The sequence below is a fragment of the Vulpes lagopus genome, chromosome 2 (genome assembly GCF_018345385.1).
Source record: "Vulpes lagopus strain Blue_001 chromosome 2, ASM1834538v1, whole genome shotgun sequence".
NCBI classification, from domain to species: domain Eukaryota; kingdom Metazoa; phylum Chordata; class Mammalia; order Carnivora; family Canidae; genus Vulpes; species Vulpes lagopus.
The window spans coordinates 9,140,336-9,157,386 of record NC_054825.1 but is presented as its reverse complement, the minus strand read 5'-3'; the positions used below and the strand labels follow the sequence as shown (position 1 = coordinate 9,157,386).

Here is a 17,051-nt window from a genome sequence, read left to right as displayed (position 1 = left end):
CACCGCGGGTCGGGGCGCTGGCTTCCCGCCGTGGCCACGGTCGCGCGTGCCGGACACGGGGGTCGGGGCCGGGGGGGGCCCGGCCGCCTCCTGCCGAGCGCGTGGCCAGAGCCCCGGGGCCGGCCCGGCTGCTCCCCGGCTCCCGGTCCCCGGGGGGACTTCCTCGCAGTGCTTTAAGCTGGAGGCTCGCGAGCGGCGCGCAGGGGACCCCGAGGGCGGACCCCGCCCGCCCCGCCCTGCCCCCCCGCGGCGGTCCCCGCCCCCGCCCGCCATCCGGCCCCCCCGCGCCCGTCCCGGGGCCGCTCGTCACCGCCGCGGGGCCAATGGGCTGGGCCGCGCGGCCGCGCGCACTCGCAGCCGCTCCGCCGCCCTCCCGCGCTCCGCCCGGCGCCGCTCTCCGGCCCTCGCCAGCCCGCCCGCCGCCGCCGTCGCAGCCGCCATGCAGCCCCCGCGCGCCCCGGGCGTCCCGCCGCCGCTGCTGCTGCTGCCGCTGCTGCTCCTCGCGGCGCCCGCCCCCGCCCCCGCGCAGCCGTCCCGGGCCGGGCGCTCGGCCGCCGCGGGGTGCCCGGAGCGCTGCGAGCCCGCGCGCTGCCCCCCGCCGCCGGGACCCTGCGAGGGCGGCCGCGTCCGCGACGCGTGCGGCTGCTGCGAGGTGTGCGGCGCGCCCGAGGGGGCGGCGTGCGGCCTGCAGGAGGGCCCGTGCGGCGAGGGGCTGCAGTGCGTGGTGCCCTTCGGGGTGCCCGCCTCGGCCACGGTGCGGCGGCGCGCGCAGGCCGGCGTCTGCGTGTGCGCCAGCGGCGAGCCGGTGTGCGGCAGCGACGCCAGCACCTACGCCAACCTGTGCCAGCTGCGCGCCGCCAGCCGCCGCGCCGAGAGGCTGCACCAGCCGCCCGTCATCGTCCTGCAGCGCGGCGCCTGCGGCCAAGGTACCCGCGCCCCGCGCGCCCCCCCCCCGGGCCGGCCCAAGCCCCGCCGGCCGCGGCGAGCACCGCGCCCCGCTCGGGGGCCGATCCGCGCGCTCCGTCCCGCGGCGAGACCCCCGCCCCCCCCGCCCCGTCCCCGTCCCCGACCCCACGGGCCCGGCCGGCTGCTCGGTGTCCCGCGGGGCAGCTCAGCGCGCCAGGGAACGGGCCGAGCCAGACAGGAGCGCGCGCCTGGAGTCGAGGGGGCCGGGGGGGGCTGGTGCGGGAGGCGCTGGACCGCGAGCACCGGGCGCTGGCGCCCCCCTCCGGCCGCTCCTCCCCGCCCGCGCCCGCGCCCCTGCGGCCTCCCCGGCGACCCCGGGCGCCCGAACGCGACGGCCGCGGTGCTGCGGGAGCTCCGGGCGGGCTCGGGTCCAGCCGCGCAGACTTGGCCGCGCCGCCGCCCGCTTCCCGTGCTCCGAGCCCAGCCTCCCAAACTGAAAGTGCTTTGGGGGAATAAGCCCAACGGGGACTCTAGGGGCTGGGAGGCGGGTGAGGGATGCAGAAGTGGACCCCTCCGCCGTCCTTTCGCATCTTTTCTGTACCAGCCAGACTGTCTGGGTCGGGATGGGGCGAGGGGTGGGGAAGTTGCCTCTCTCGCGGGACCTTCCCGAGGGATGCTTCTCGTCCCCAGCCCGGGGACCTTGTGGAAAACAGTACGGAGTTCAGCTGCGGCCAGTCCAGAGGTGCAGGGCCGGCCGGCCCCTTGGCTGGTGCACTTGGCCGCAGCCTCCCGGCACCGGCAGTGCCTGGAGAGGGGGAGAGGAGCAGTGCATGGAGAAGGGGAGAGAGGCAGTGCATGGAGGGTGGAGAGGGGCAGTGCATGGAGGGGGGCAGTGCACAGAGAGGGGCAGTGCATGGAGGGTGGAGAGGGGCAGTGCATGGAGGGGGGCAGTGCACAGAGAGGGGCAGTGCACAGAGAGGGGCAGTGCATGGAGAAGGGGAGAGAGGCAGTGCACTGAGAGGGGGAGCGAGGCAGCGCAGGGAGGGGGGCAGTGCACAGAGAGGAGGAGCGGGGCAGTGCATGGAGGGGGGCAGTGCACAGAGAGGGGCAGTGCATGAAGTGCAGAGAGGGGCAGTGCATGGAGAGGGGGAGAGGGGCAGTCTCTCCGGGCACTGGTCTGGGTTTTCTCTGTTGGAATAGAGTCCAACATGACCAACTAGGGCCTGGCACAAGTTGGCTAACACGGGGAGAAAGGAGCCAGAGTTGTGTAGGAGAGATTGGAGGTTGTGTGGTCCAGCAACAGGGGATGGGGAGCCCAGCCTCTGCCCTCAGAAGGGAGCCCAGTTAGGGGGTGCAGGAGACTTACCCTGGAGAGAAATGATCCCCACAGGGACTGAGGTATGGGTGTGACAAGGCACAGGTATGTGTGTCCCAGTCCAGGTGTTACCCACGTGACTTCACTTGGCTTTGCAGGCTCATGAGGAGAGGGCTTCTGCTATCAGCCCCTTTCATAGTTAGAGGAACTGAGGCTCAGTGGCTTGCCCAAGGCCACTCAGCTGGAATTTGAATGCACACCGCCTTACTCCGGGCCAGCCCAGTGCCCAACCCCAAGGCTGAGGAACAGAGGCCAGGCAGGGTGAAGGAAGTTTCCAGAGGGTCGGGAAAAGCATTCCAGGCAGAGTGGGGAACAGCCTGGGCAAAGCCTGAGACTTGCTTGGGAGCTGGCAGATAGATTGATGTGGCCGGGGCAGTTGGAGAGGGCGGTGAGAGCGGCCTAGGCTGGGGGCACAGAGCCGCAGCCCCGGAGAGGCCAGCTGTGCTATGTACTGGGATGTTCTGTTCTCGGACCCCGGCAGCTTACAGAAATCCCAGTGTGTGGGGCGCCTGGGTGGCTCAGTTGGTTAAGCATGTGCCTTCGGCTCAGGTCATGATCCCATGGTCCCAGGATCGAGCCCTGCATCGGGCTCCCTGCTGAGCAGAAGGCCTGCTTCTCCCTCTCTCTCTGCTTGCTGCTCTGCCTACTGTGCTCTCTCTCTCTCTGTCAAAGAGAGAGAGAGAGAGAGAGAGGAAGGAAGGAAGGAAGGAAGGAAGGAAGGAAGGAAGAAAGAAAGGAAAGAAAGAAAGGAAAGAAAGAAAGAAAGAAGAAAGAAAAAAAGAAAGAAGAAAGAAAGAAAGAAAGAAAGAAAGAAAGAAAGAAAGAAAGAAAGAAAGAAAGAAAGAAAATAACAGAAAAGAAAGAGAAGTCCCTGCGTAGGACTAACCTAGCAGCGGAGCACAGAATGCACCAGGGAGCAGAGTCAGGGTCACCGCAATAGTCTGGGTGTGAGGTGACGACATTAGGAAAGCAGAGTGCATATTTTTGTCGAAAACAAGCCAGCTTGGGCAGCCCGGGTGGCTCAGCGGTTTAGCGCCGCCTTCAGCCCGGGGCCTGATCCTGGGGGTCCCTGGATCGAGTCCCACATCGGGCTCCCTGCATGGAGCCTGCTTCCCCCTCTGCTTGGGTCTCTGCCTCTCTGTGTGTGTGTGTCTCTCATGAATAAATAAATAGAATCTTAAAAACCACACAAGCCAGCTGTTACCGCGTGTAGTCTTGCTGCCCGGGGTCCCGAGTAGCTGGCAGCAGCTGAGCACCTGATTTATGGCCCGTGAGGTGGAGTCACTTAGTGAGCTGCGGACTTGGCAGAGGCTTTGAGTCGCCTTGGGGAGAGGAACGCGTCCTTGCTCCCAGAGAGCCCGTGGGGGGACAGCCTCGGGAGGGTGAGTGGGCAGGCCCGAGAGGAGAGACAGAGGGGCCCGGGCTGTTCTCACCCTTTCCTCTCTCTGCAAATATTTCCTGAGCTGCTGGGTGTTTCCGTCTGCCCGGCCCCCAGCAGGCACCTGTTAGGTAGGTGGGTAGATGGTGAGTGAGCGCTTCCAGAAACCAGAGACGCGGGGCCCTGCAGACTTCCCTTCGTGGAAGGCTTTGGCCTTGCCACCCCTTCCCACCAGGCTGTCCTCCCTTGGCTTCCCAGGGGAACCTCTGAGGACCGGGCCCGGGAGCCAAGACTTCATTCAGTCGAAGCCCTGCCTGTGAGCAGGTCACTTGACGTCATTGTTGAATGAGGTGAATTGGCTGCGTGCTCTGGCGGGGAGGCTGGCAGGGCTGCTGTTTTCCCCGAGGTGGACACAGGAGGCCTGGAGTTGGAGTGAGCCAGGCCGGGATGTGGGGAACGGGCTCCGGAGGCAGGAGCACGTCCCATGATTTCCAAGGGAGGGTTTCCCAGGAGGGGAAAGCAAAGGAGAAGGGAGCAGGAAATGCCAGCAGACCAGAGGGCCCTGGGCAGTTGAGCAGCTTTTTGGAGTCATGGTGCATTTTTGGAGGGTGGAATGTGTCACCATTTGAAAGAAAGCCCTTTGGGGTGCTTGGGTGGCTCAGTGAATTGAGCGTCTGGCTTTGGCTTAGGTCATGATCTCAGGGTCCTGGGATCGAGCCCTGCATCCAGCTCCCTGCTCAGCCGGGTGCCTGCTTCTCCCTCTCCCTCTGCCCCTCCCCACCACTTATGCAGGTGCGCTCATGCTCTCTCTCTCTTTCTCAAATAAATAAAATGTCAAAAAAAAAAATAAAAGAAAGCACCTTTATCTGTACACCGTTTAACAAAGACTTCAGACAACGTCTCCTGAAAATGGTTCTGGAAATCAAGGCAGATCCTCTGTTTCAGAAATCAGTGCTGCTGTCAGGATTTGGTTGGGAAAGCGTCCAATTCTCCTGGAGAACAAAGATCTCTCCTCTTCCACCATTAGCGGTTTGGATTAGTTTAAAGCAAAAACTCTCAACTGTCAGGAAATTATAACAAAGAAAGGAATTGGAATTAATATAACAGTATAGTAATAAAAGCTAGTGTATATTTAGTGCTTGTTCTGTGCCAGACATATGTTAACTCCTTTTGACCCTCCTAGAATTGCATGAGGCGTGTGCTGGAATCTTCCCTGTGTCCTAGCTGGGAGACAGAGTCACAGAGAAGTTCCTTGTCCAGGACTTGAACCCATGTATCTGGTCCAGGGCCCATTCATAATCACCATGCTGTACTGTTGACAGAGAAACTAAGGTTATACGCCAACTTCAGCTAAGCCGCAGCTAATAGCTGGAATAAACAGTGCTCCAGATGGCCATGGCCTTGAGATGAAATGTAGGACACCTCCCAGCTCTCATTCCACAGGCACGGGAGTTGGAGGACACGGTTGTCCCCGGTTATCATCAGTGCAGCGCTTGCTGCAGAAAAGCCAAAGAGCAGAAGGGGCTGGAGTCAGGATGTTCTGAACCAGAGCCCCAGGCCCCATACTGCTCTTGCGGGGAGAAGAGCCCCTCTGGATTCCCAGACATTGCAGAAGACTAGCCGGGATGTGTAGCGCTGCAGATCTCTGCCAGAAAGCGGACAAGAAGCCAGGAAAGAGGCCTGAGAAAGACATCCCCAAAGCAGCAGGCTCCCCCTACGGGAGAGCCCACCCCACCTGAAACAGCAGCCCAGACAGGCCTAGAGCTCTCCCCATCCTGGTGCTGGCACCCCTGCCCCTAGGCCTGATGAGGGAGGGCCTCTGAAGGTGGGGCCTGGCTGTGCATTCCTGGAGAAGAACCACCGGCTTAGAAGAAAGACTGTCTTTTGAACAGTTTATGAGGCTTTGCTCTCTCTGCTTGGTTATTTGCTTTTATTCTCTGTCGGCTTTGCTAAAGAGTTAAAATACTAAGGTTTCACAGAAGTAGTAAGTTAACAGTTTCGAGAGCCAAGCATTTGAGTAACTTCATTCCATCCAGAAGAGCTGTAAATAGGTTGCATTAGAGCTTAAAATAACTGCATTCAGTAAGTGATTATGATGGGGACCATGAGCTAACCATGGTCAGACGTCCGACAGCGTCCGGACGGCAAGGCTGGATTCTGAGTCCATTTGGGGTTTATGTGATCCTAGACACAGTTTCATGCCTTGGATTGAGAAATCAGACTTTTCCATGAGCTTACATTTCAAATGAATAAATAGTCAGGCTTAGTTTGAAGGAGAAATCAAGTTTGGCTGGTGGTTGAGGGTTCCTTGGAAGGCCAGCTGGTACGGAGGGACCGACTGGCTGGTCACTTCCCAAGCTATAACCTGACCAGGTGACTGGCTCCTAACCTCTCAGAGCCTCAGCACTGAGAGGATTGGACCAGATGATCTCTGAGGTCCCTTGTAGCTGGAGTGATCTGTGATTCTTGTAAGAAAACTAGTCTGAAAAATGGTGGTCACTTCATCCCTATTTTAAAGGCTGGGCTGAGTTATTTCTTTTCTTAAGTTGTTGATGGGTAAATCCCGGGTTGGCATAGGCCCATCTTGAGCCTGATTCCCTAGTATTTCAACTTTTAGTGGCTGTGAAAAGTCCCTGGATGACCACTGTGGTCACATGTCCCCCCCTCAAGATAGGAGCTCCAGCGAACCTGGTGCCCCTTGCTGCTTCCCAGGGGCTCTGAGGCTGGGCTGCATGGGTCCCTGGAGTGAGTCATTTTACCTTTCCTTCCCACTTCTCTGCTGTAAAAAAGAGAAAGAAGGAAGGAAAGAAGAAAAGAAAGATGGAAAGGAAGAAAAGGGAGAGAAAGAAGGGAGGGAGGGAAGAATGAAAGAAAGAAGCAGAAAACTAATTATCAACAGAGAAACTGAGAAGCGTTGCTGTTCCAAATGCTTTTGGAAAGGCTCCCAGAAGTGGTGGAGAAGTTGGCGTGATCCATTGCCGCTGGGTGACGTGTGTCTAGAGGCACCGATGAGCACCAGCTAGTACAACACAGCACCGGACAGGAGTGAGTGGCGGTGAAGAGGCATGTCCCTCGCTGCTGCCGGGGCCTAGAGTTTAGCTTTTGGAATTAGTGACGTGAGCTCTGTTTCTAAGTTTATTCAGAGCATTTATGGAACGGCTACTGTGTACTGAGAGGGCCCAGATACAGGGAGTCAGAGGGAGTGAGGCCAGGCAGCCCAGGATCTTAAGGAGTTCGTAGTAGGTCACATAATACCCAGCTTAAGGAGTCAGATCACCACTTTCTAAATGTGGGACTTCTTGTGTGTGACTTAATCTCTGTAAGCCTCCATTTCCCCATCATTGAAATAATAATAAAAACACTAGGACTTGCATGCATATGTCCTGGGGTTGTTGGAGGGTGGAAACACCTACTTATATGAAGCGCTTAGAAGTGAATGTGATGCTTTATTTACGAGAACTCAGTCAGTATTAGCTGTAATAACAGTAGCTGCCATCATGCCCAAGGCATCTAGTGAGTCAGCTCAGTGGGGGAAGTGTTGTAATGGGCATGTCTTCCTGGGGGTAAGGTGGGCGGGCGGGTTAGAGAAGGCTTCGCAGAGAAGAAGGGTGGTGAGGGATGTGTGTCCTGGGGGCTGACTTGGAATTTGCCAGTAAGTATGTTAGGAAGTTTCTCGGGGGGACGCCTGGGTGGCTCAGTGGTTGAGCGTCTGCCTTTGGCTCAGGTCATGATCTTGGGGTCCCGGGATCAAGTCCATATCGGGCTCCCTGCAGGGAGCCTGCCTCTCCTCTGCCTCTGTCTCTGCCTCTCTCTTTGTGTGTCTCATTAATAAATAAGTAAAATCTTTAAAAAAAAAAAAAAGAAGAAGAAGAAGAAGAAGAAAATTTCTCCAGGCAGAGGGACTCAGATATCACCTTGCCTGTCACCCTCTGAACCCCCCAGGCCATTGCTTAGGTATCATTTGACAAGTGTGTGTGACTTCTCTAGAATGGAGAGCTGGAACACCTGGGATTTTACAGATGTTGTCTTGTTAACCCTCCCTGGGGTTTGTGACAGTCAGGAGATAGCAGTGGGAAGCCCCAAAGCCCTGAGACCTTAAATGATCCTTGGTTTGCTTTCCATGTATTGGAAACTCCTCCCATGGAAAAACTTGTCACATCTTAAGGGGAAAATAAAAAGTCTGGGAGCCCTCGGGTACCCTATGATTTGAGACTCCTGAGACAGATTGTCAAGTAAGGGCATTTCATAAACTGTCCTCCACAGCATCATGTGACAGCAGCTGGTCCCCCACCAGCGGCTGAGCCCATCCCCTTAGGCATAGGATGGTTTTGGAGGGCATGTTGCCGTGGCTGGAATTTTTGATAATTTTCAAACTTGAATAAGTCCTGTCTAAGTGAGTCAGAGCCTTGTGCAAGATCTTCAAGCCTCAGGAAACCTCTTTTTCATGAGTTGTGCAATCAGATTTTGAGAAGATGGTAAGCCTGTATGTGATGAGCTGTTGGTTGGCTTTTCTTTTTTTTCCTCAGGGTCTGGCGAGATTTGCAGTAGAGCTCCCTTTCACATAGTTTCGGGTCAGATTTCACCAGTTCATCTAGCACTTGAGTCATCTCGCACCCTGGAGATGCGACTAGGAGAGCCCTGTCTTTGGTGCCAGTATTCCAAGTGGCAGTCGCCGCTTGGTGGGGATGGATGGGCACAGAGAGCTCTGCCAATCGGGGATGCCCAGGCAGGTGGCTGCTAATGGATGCACAAGAGAGAAGGCTCAGCATCTAGCGGGCACATCTGCTTTTCTCTGGCAGAGTGAGCTAGCTGGTGGGGTGGGGGGTGTTGGGGGTCTGGGGGGCAGTCTTCTCCAAGCAGTGGCCCACAGAGCTACGACCGCTGGGTGCCCTCCGGGAGGGGCGCTGCTCAGCCCAAGTTAGGGACCTGCCCAGGTGACCGCCCATAGCCGGGGCTGCATGCTGGACGCTCCCAGGGCGGGAGTGTGGCACTGTCCTCGCTCCCTGGCTGAGGAGCTAGAGGAGGCTCCAAGCAGTGGGTTGTAACCGTCCAAGGCTAGCCAGTAGGATGAGGCCGGGCTGGGGTTGGGAGCCAAGTCTGCCGTCCTCCCAAACCATCGCTTGAGACTTCTTTGCCTCCAGGGTTATTGAGAAACGTGTTACTTAATCTCCAAATATTTGGGGGAGATTCCAGCTATCTTTCTGTTATTGATTCCTAGTTCAGTTCCATTGTGGGCTGAGAACATACTTTGTATGATTTCTGTTCTTTTAAGTGTGTTAGGGTGTGTGTGCTGGTCTGGAATGTGGTCTGTCTTGGTTGAGCGTTCCATGTGAACAGATTATTCTGTTGTTGGGTGGAGTGTTCTATAAGTGCCAGTTAGGTCTGGCGATTGATAATGCTGTTCAGGTCAACTCTGGCCTTACCGATTTTCTGTCTGCCCCCGTCTGTCAGTGCCTGAGACAGGGGCGCTTGAAGTCTCCTGAGTCTGTTCTGAAGCCCTGACACCCTGTCTCCTCTGTGACCTGCTAGTGTCCCAGGAAACGTGGGTTCTAGCCCACCCCCCCCCTTTGGACCTTTGGGTGAGTTACTGAGTTACTAACTCCCTTCAGCCTCTAATTCCTTATCTGCAACATGGGGATAAGGATACTGACTTAGAGACCTCGGAGGGACCCTGGGAGGGTCAGGCTGGGAAGGTGTGTTGTTACCTGGGAGTCTTGGAGCATCTCGGCTGTAAGGAATTAGAACCTCTAGCTGGCAATTCCAGACTCTTCAGGACTCCTGGGAGAACCGGCACCAAGCAGTGGAGCCAGAAGGATGGACAAAGTCATATACACCCTGAGGGTCAAGACCTAGGTCTAGGGCCACCTGGGTGGCTCAGTTGGTTAAGCATTTGCTTTTAGCTCAGGTCATGGTCTCAGGGTCCTGGGATTGAATCCCACATAGGGTTCCCTGCTCAGTGGGGAGTCTGCTTCTCCCTCTCACTCTGCCCTGGCTCATGTCTCTCTCTCTTTCTCTCTCCCCAGCACGCCTTTCTCAACATCAGTCTCTCAAATAAATAAATAAAATCTTAAAAAAAAAAAAAAAAAGACATGGATCTCCTCAGGGCATGTTCCTTTGTCCCACTGAGATACCGTAGTTCTTGGCCAATGTCACTGAATTGTTTGCAAGCACTGATCTTCCGTTTCAGGGAAGCCAGAGGCAGAGTCCGCTATCTTCAGCTCCGAGGGAAGAGCACTTCAGTTCAAAACATCAGCAGCCCAATTATCCTATAGAGCACACCAGCATCTCTTGTAGGAAAAGTCTGATAACAGAAGGTACTGGAGGAAGGGCAAGAATTTGTGACCATCTAGAAGGGACCGTGTACAAGATTCCTTTCTGCGCGTGGGGTTCTGTAGTCTCATACACAGCCTGTTTCCTTGGGATACCCATCACTGGCCAGCCAGATAATCCTTCATCCTCTGAAAAAAGATCATTGCACCTCCACAACCCGTCTCTGACTACGGCCTATTTTTTGGGGTCTTGTGGACAAAGACAGCTTCTTTCCTGCAGAGAAATTGGTGGCCATAGTCACTAATGCACTGGTAGAGAGGACTGGATCTCAGAACCTGAAACCTGAGTGTGGAAGGTCCTTGCAGGCCCTGTAACCCAAACCCTTCACTTTACAGTCAGGGAAACTGAGTCACCCAAAGGGAGCATGCTTCTCACAAGCTGCCCCACTCCTCAGTTTGGGGTGGGGGCAGTGTAGACTCTGTCCTGCAGTCCAAGGAAGAGCCCTTGAGGCCTTCCCCCCATCAGCCGCACCTTCCTGCTGGAGCAGATGAATGTTTGAGACCCGGGTCCACCCCGATTATTTTTCCACGAGGCTGAGAAATGGTGGGTACTTTCGCTTAGTCTCCCAAAATGAGCTAAAGAAAACATCCCCCCACACCCCAACCAAAACAACCTCCTTCAGTTGGAAGATGACCCAAAGGCTATCCATGTAATGACTGATTTCTCCTTTCAAGAGTTCTAAGCACATATTATTAATACCCTTGAACCATAATTACAGTGCTCTTGCTGAAGGGAAAAAAACAACAACAACCCAGTACAAATATCATGGTGGACAGGCCAGATACATCAGGGCCGAAATGCTTCCATGTCTTTTCAGCTGCAGTAAGATTTTCTTTGGGATGAATATACCAAGCTTCCCTCCTCTCAGCATAAAGGCTCTTTTAAATTTCTTTTGCCATACTGTGTAGACATCTTGGGAAACGCATTCATACTTCTGATGACATACTTTATGGTATCAGTTTTTTCAAGTTATAAATATAGTTGAATTACATCACAAAGAAAAACAGTAAAAGAGCCACGATTCTGGTAGCTTCATCATTTCTGTCCCAGGCATTACCAGCGTCCGGTTGACCAGTCCTCAACTTGTTGCTCTTGTGAGTGATACTGAAATGAACATTTTCACGTTCATCGTTATTTGTGTATCTAGGGTTATTCCTTTTGGTAGAGATCAAGAAGTACGATGACTGGATGGGGTGAGAGGGATTTTTTTTATGCCTGTTGGTGTATGCTGCCAAATTATTTTCCAAGATGATCATGTCCATATTCGTTGCCATCAGCTTTAGAATGATCAGCCTCTTAAGTCACTGACAGTTGAGGCAGGCAAAAAGAAATTCCTGAAAGAAATTCTTCAAGATAAATAGAATAGGATGGTATCAAACAAGTCATCCTGCTCAGTAAGTCAATTACCTGGTTGATCTTTGTTTTTTTGTGTTTTTTTTTTTGTTTTTTTTTTTACTCTTATTTATTTGAGAGAGACACAAGCAGGGCCAGAAGCAGAGGGAGAAGGAGAAGCAGACTCCCTGCTGAGCAGGGAGCCCAATGTGGGACTCGATCCCAGGACTCTGGGATCATGACTCAAGCCACAGGCAGATGCTCAACCAACGGAGCCACCCAGGTTCCCCATGTGTTTTTATTTTAATGTTAGCCCCTACCTGGTTGATCTTTAAGTTCTTTTTATTCTCAGGTGGATGCTTTTAAGAGATAAGCAATATTTGGGGCAGAATGAGCACTTGAAAAATTTGATTTTACCTGATGATGGAGTTCTGATCATGGATAGTCCAAGGTCGAATGGGTCCTGTGGTTGTTAGTCATCTGGGCTGACCCTAGTGTTTTCTGGATCAGCCCCGGTATGTGAAGGTCCAAGGTCACAAGCTAGGCTGTGACTGAACGTGAGTCCCTGCCCACCCAGCCCCAGCCTCTCCACATTGAGCCTCCCGGATACCAGTGCTGCCCAGGATGCCAGAGGAGACTAGAATGTTTTTGTTTGTTTTGAAAAGTGAAGAATATGTTTATTCTAATGTCTTGGACACATGGACAGAAAAATAACATGAGCCATGTAGATAAAATCCAGCTCTCTAGTAGCTATATTAAATGAGTTAAAAAGGAACAAAAAGGAACAAGTGACTTTTTTTTATTGCAGTTCTATTGAGACATAATTCATATACTATAAAATTCACCCTCTTAAAGTGTACGGTTCACAGTTTCCATACATTCTCAGAGGGGTGCCACTATCACCACGATCTAATTTTAGAACATTTTCATCACTCCCCAAAGAAACCCAGTACCCGTTAGCATGCACTCCATACTTCCCCTCTGCCCAGCCCTGGGCAGCCACCAGTCTGCTTTCCTTCCCTATGGATTTGCCTATTCTGGACATTTCCTTTTTTTTTTTTTTTTAAGATTATATTTATTTATTTGACAGAGAAAGAGCACAAGCAGGGGGAGAGGCAGAGGGACAGGGAGAAGCAGACTCCCCGCTGAGCAGGGAGCGCGATGCAGGGCTCGATCCCAGGACCCCAAGATCATGACCTGAGCTGGAGGCAGATGCTTAACCGACTGAACCCCGCAGGTGCCCTAGGACGTTTCGTATTAATGGAATCACACAACGTGTAGTTCTGGGTGGCCCGTTTGTTTTGCTTGTAATGTTTTCAACGTAGGTTGCGTGTCAGTGCTTCATTCCATTTTAGGGCCGCATCATATTCCATTGTGTGGATACAGGAAGGCCAGACTTTCTATTTTATCTTCTCTTCCTGGTGGCGAATCCCAATCCTAGCTGAGAAGGTCACTTTGAAAGTCTAAACGGGCGAGGCGGCACTGGCTCCTTCGCTGGGCAGAAACCGGAGCATGGGAGACACGGGCAGCCAGCCCTGAAGACAGGAATATTCTATATGGATGGGGATATATGCTGAAAGGGAAAGATCAGGAAATGTGCTTTGCAGGTTTATTAGATCATATAACTTTTCTGGGAGCTGGAAAGGATGTCGGAAATGGTGTGGCCTAGCCCCTCATCATCTTACTGCTGAGGTAACTGAGGCCCAGAGAGAGGAAGTGGCTTGTCTGGGGTCCCAGGGCCCACTATTCACTTCTTACTTGAGCCAAAGATTCCTTCCAGCTTCTGTCAGTATTACACGTTACCCTCATTCTCCTCCTGGGACCCGGAGGATCGTGCTCACACGAGTGGGTAGGGTACAGGGCACTTCCGAGGACGGAGGGTCACATCCCTCCCTGTGCCTTCCCGTTCCCCGTCCCGCCTCCTCCCCCAGCCTGCGCCCCAGGCCCACCCTCTGGACCAGGGGGCTGTGGGAGGGGACCCAGGACAGCTGAGGAGTGCGTCGCAGGCCCCTGGAGCAACTCAACCATCTCCTCCCAGCCTGCTGCTTGCAGAGCCTGAGCTGCCCCGGCCACTCCAGACATAACAACTGGGGCAGCCGGAGCAGGAAGAGAACCCAAATGAGAAATCTGGGAAGGTCAAGACCGGAGCCAGATGCTTATCAAGAGGAACGTTAATAGTGTTTTTGTGACCCGAGCAGCCAGCCGTTTCCCTGAAGGTAATCAAAGACGCATCGTGCTGGGCATTCAGGAGACTTCAGCGGGGAAAATAAATTGTGTGGTGGAACTGATGGGAAACTTTTTTTCCCCTCCTGCATGCAATCGGAGAGGAGAGACTGTGAAATGCGACCGTGCTGACCAAGCGGGAGCATCCATTCACCACGGTGTGCAAGGAGGGACCTTTTCTGCGGGGGAAGGGGACTGTCCATGAAGCTGCAAAGTGATTAGCAATGACAGGCACCATTACACACAGACACATTGTTCTGGAAAAGGCACCTTTTACCAGTAAAGTTGAAGTCGAGCGGCGCTCGTGGCTGCCAGCGCATGTAGGCCTTGGCAGCCAACTGGCCAGGTGCCCCCGAACGCCTGCGGGGGGCCGGGCTCGGTAGGGTCAGGGTCGGGGTCAGGGTCGGGGTCGGGGTGTGCGCCCCGGCGCCTCACCTGCCCGGCCTCTCCCAGCACCATCTGCCGCCGCCTCGGTCCAGCCTCTGCAGACGGCCCCGCGCGGGGCTCCGTGGACACGGGGGGCAGATCCGCCGTCTGAGGTCTGGCGTCGGGCGAGCTTTTCCCACTCTGGCCGTCTGGGAGACTGCACCGGAAAGCCAGGGCTGCCAGCGGCGGGAAGTGCCAGTGTGGGCTGGGAATCGAGGCCAGGCTCCCGGGCTCCGCCTCGCCTTCCTCCTTTATTCATGATGAGGAGAGAAATAGGTCACACGGAACAATCCTGAATTTTATGTCTTTATTTCTGTGCCGAAGACACAGAGTACGGGAGTCCATCATTCAATTCCGAGCCTTAAAAAAAATAAAAAATAAAAAAAAAGTAACAGTTGCTACTTGTGAGTTCAGCTCATTTTAACAAGAAGAGGTCCAAGAGCCTTTGGCCTTGGGAAGTTGGACTCCGAAACTGTGTCTTCCGTTTGGTTCTTCCTTAGCTGTGCGGCCCGGAGCTCCTCACGATGCACCGGCCTTGCAGCTTGATCGGGGACCTCAGGGTGCTGCCTCGGCCCCTGCAAGGGACACCCCTCTCCCGCCTGTGCCTTTTCTCTGCGAGGCTCAGGAAACCTAATTGCAGCCCTGGAATCTGCAGCCACAGCACTGATTAGAATGGGGGTCTGGTTTCCTGGAATGTGCAAAGTCTCGCTTCTGTTTCTGCTGCCTCCACACCCCAGACCAGAGCTGGTCCAGCCGAGCTGTTGCTGACAAGTGTCCTTGGAATCGAGTGGAGGGGACAGATGATGCTGTGGCTCGGACTGAAGGCGAGAAGGAGGCTTGCGGGGCAACTTTGCTGCTTTCCCTGGGTTATGTTCCCCCCCACCAGCCCCCAGCAAGCAGGCTTGCACACAGGAGGCCCCATCCCCTTGGCCCTACACGACTCATTACCTGTTAGGAACCTGTTTAAATTGATTTCTCGGCTGACCCTCAGGGAGAAAGTAGTGAAAGTTCCCTGTAAGAGGAGGACGCCTTCTGTTTCTCTCCGTCTGGCTCCCGTTACGCAGCCTGCCTGCCTCTCTTTCTCCCGCCTTGGCTGGTCTGGCCTCCTCCCGCCCTTCTCCCGGTCATTCTCGAATTCATCTTGCAACCTCACAAAGAGAGCTTTTCTTAGTGAAAAATCATCCCCCTCGTCCTCCCTGAATGTGGACCAGCACCTCTCCCCAGCTGCTCGGTGTCAGGTTAGTTAACCGCCTGCCGCCTGGTCCCGTGTCCACGCATCTGCACAAGTGGGACAGGTGTCCGGCTCTGCTTCGGGCGCCCATGCTCTGCAGAGTTATGGAGCCCCGTTGCAATGCTGACAGCAAAAGGCCCGAGGTGGCAAGCGGCGTGGTGGGGCCCAGCATCAGGCGACAGTGTGGTATTCTTGCCCTCCTGGTGACTGGGCCGTGGCCGGTGCTCCCTATCGGTTGGCCTTGGCCCGCAGCCCTCCCGTCTCTGTTTTGTCTCTCTGATGTGCACCTCCACCCCATCAGAAGTGTGAGGACCTTGGGCTCCGGGCAGTGGCAGTGCTGGGGAAGTAGGAGGAGCATCGGAGGGCCAAGCTTTGGATCAGCTCTGTGTTTGCTCCCTGCCCGCCCCCCCCGCCACAGGCTCCACTTGATCCCTCTGTGAAGGTGCCAGACTGAGCAGAACAGAGCCAGTGGGAGAGCAGGTGATGTGCCAGGGCTGTGATTTCCTCCTGGAGGTCCCCTCTGGGCCCAGATTTATTTACCCAGCAAGTAGCCTCTTGGTAGTTACTTTTAATCTGGCCATGCTGGGGACAAAGAAGTGGGCAGATGTGCCCCTCGGACCATCTGAAGATGAAAAAGAGGACGGCCTCCAGCATGCACCCCCATGTGGCAATACGTTCTGGGGCGTCATTGGATTGCCAGCCTGAATTAAGGCAGCTACTTGGAGGATGGGCCTAATATGGGGGGGCTCATGCTTGGGGTGATAGGCCTAATATGGGGGGGCTCATGCTTGGAGCTGTGGGACTGTGGCTGACGGCAGCCGAGGAGTGTGTCCCAGAGCCCTTCCAGAAGACTAAATATTTCATGACACCCCACTTGGGGCCTGCTGTGGTTGTTTCTCTATTTATAATTTCTGAGCCAGTGGGAACCTGGCTGGCTGTGCTTCTGCTGCTGGCCAGGGGAAATTTCCCAAGGCTTTTGGGCTGGACCTTGAATCTAAAGCTGTGGTAGGTCTGAGCAGGCATCTCAGGGGTGATTGCATCTCCTAGTCATCACGTGGTCGGGGTAGGGGGTATGTCCTGGCCCTTCAGGTGAAGATGGGAACATGTTTTCCATTGGCCTTCGTCTCCAACCGCTGTACAGTGCATTTTGCGCCTTTGCCTTTAAAGGGATTTTATTTCCTTTGTCACTTGTGCCCAGCCCTGTGTGACAGAGGGAAGAGAAAGACTGGAATGGAAATATGAGGGGGCCGGGGCAGAGGTAGGAGTGCTGTCCCCGACTGCCCTCCTGCAGTCCCTTGGCCAGTAAGCTCTGGCTGGCTCTGGCCTTTCTGGCTGAGTTTTTCTTCACATTTCATCCTCCTCCCTGAATCCTGCCAATTGTTGGAACTGGGCTGTGCTATGATTTGTAGGCTTGAAAGGATCAATACCTTTGGTGGCGCTTAAAGTTGAAGCAAGGAGGTGAAAGGAAGCAATTTCTTCCTTTTCTCCTTGAGAGCTGGGAGGGACCTTGGAAGCCACCCAGTTGAGCCTCCTTATTTTATTTTTTAAACATTTTTAAAAGGTTTTATTTATTAGAGAGAGAGAAGGAGAGAGCGAGTGAAAGCACACAAACGGGGGGGGGGGGCGGGGGGTGGTGGTGAGGAGAAGCAGGCTCCCAGGGGCGCAGGAGCCCATGAGGGGCTCAATTGCAGAACCCCGGGATCATGACCCGAGCTTTAGGCAGATGCTTAACGGACTGAGCCATGTAGGTGCCCCAAGCCTCCTTATCTTAAAGTTGAGGACCCTTCAGCCCAGGGGGCTTGCTTGAGGCCACGCTTGCCTCACCCATGAGCAGAGCCCACACCTCGGAC

The 17,051-nt window shown here is 54.9% G+C and overlaps 1 protein-coding gene across 1 annotated transcript in view; it reads left to right on the top strand.

The window, feature by feature from the left end:
* Positions 1-402: 402 nt before the first annotated feature.
* Positions 403-17,051, top strand: part of HTRA1 (HtrA serine peptidase 1) — a 52,572-nt gene continuing 35,923 nt past the window's right edge. The window contains exon 1 of the mRNA XM_041745589.1: positions 403-926. Coding sequence (XP_041601523.1) covers positions 440-926 — 487 coding nt within the window. The 5' untranslated portion in view covers positions 403-439. The remainder of the gene's footprint in view (positions 927-17,051) is intronic.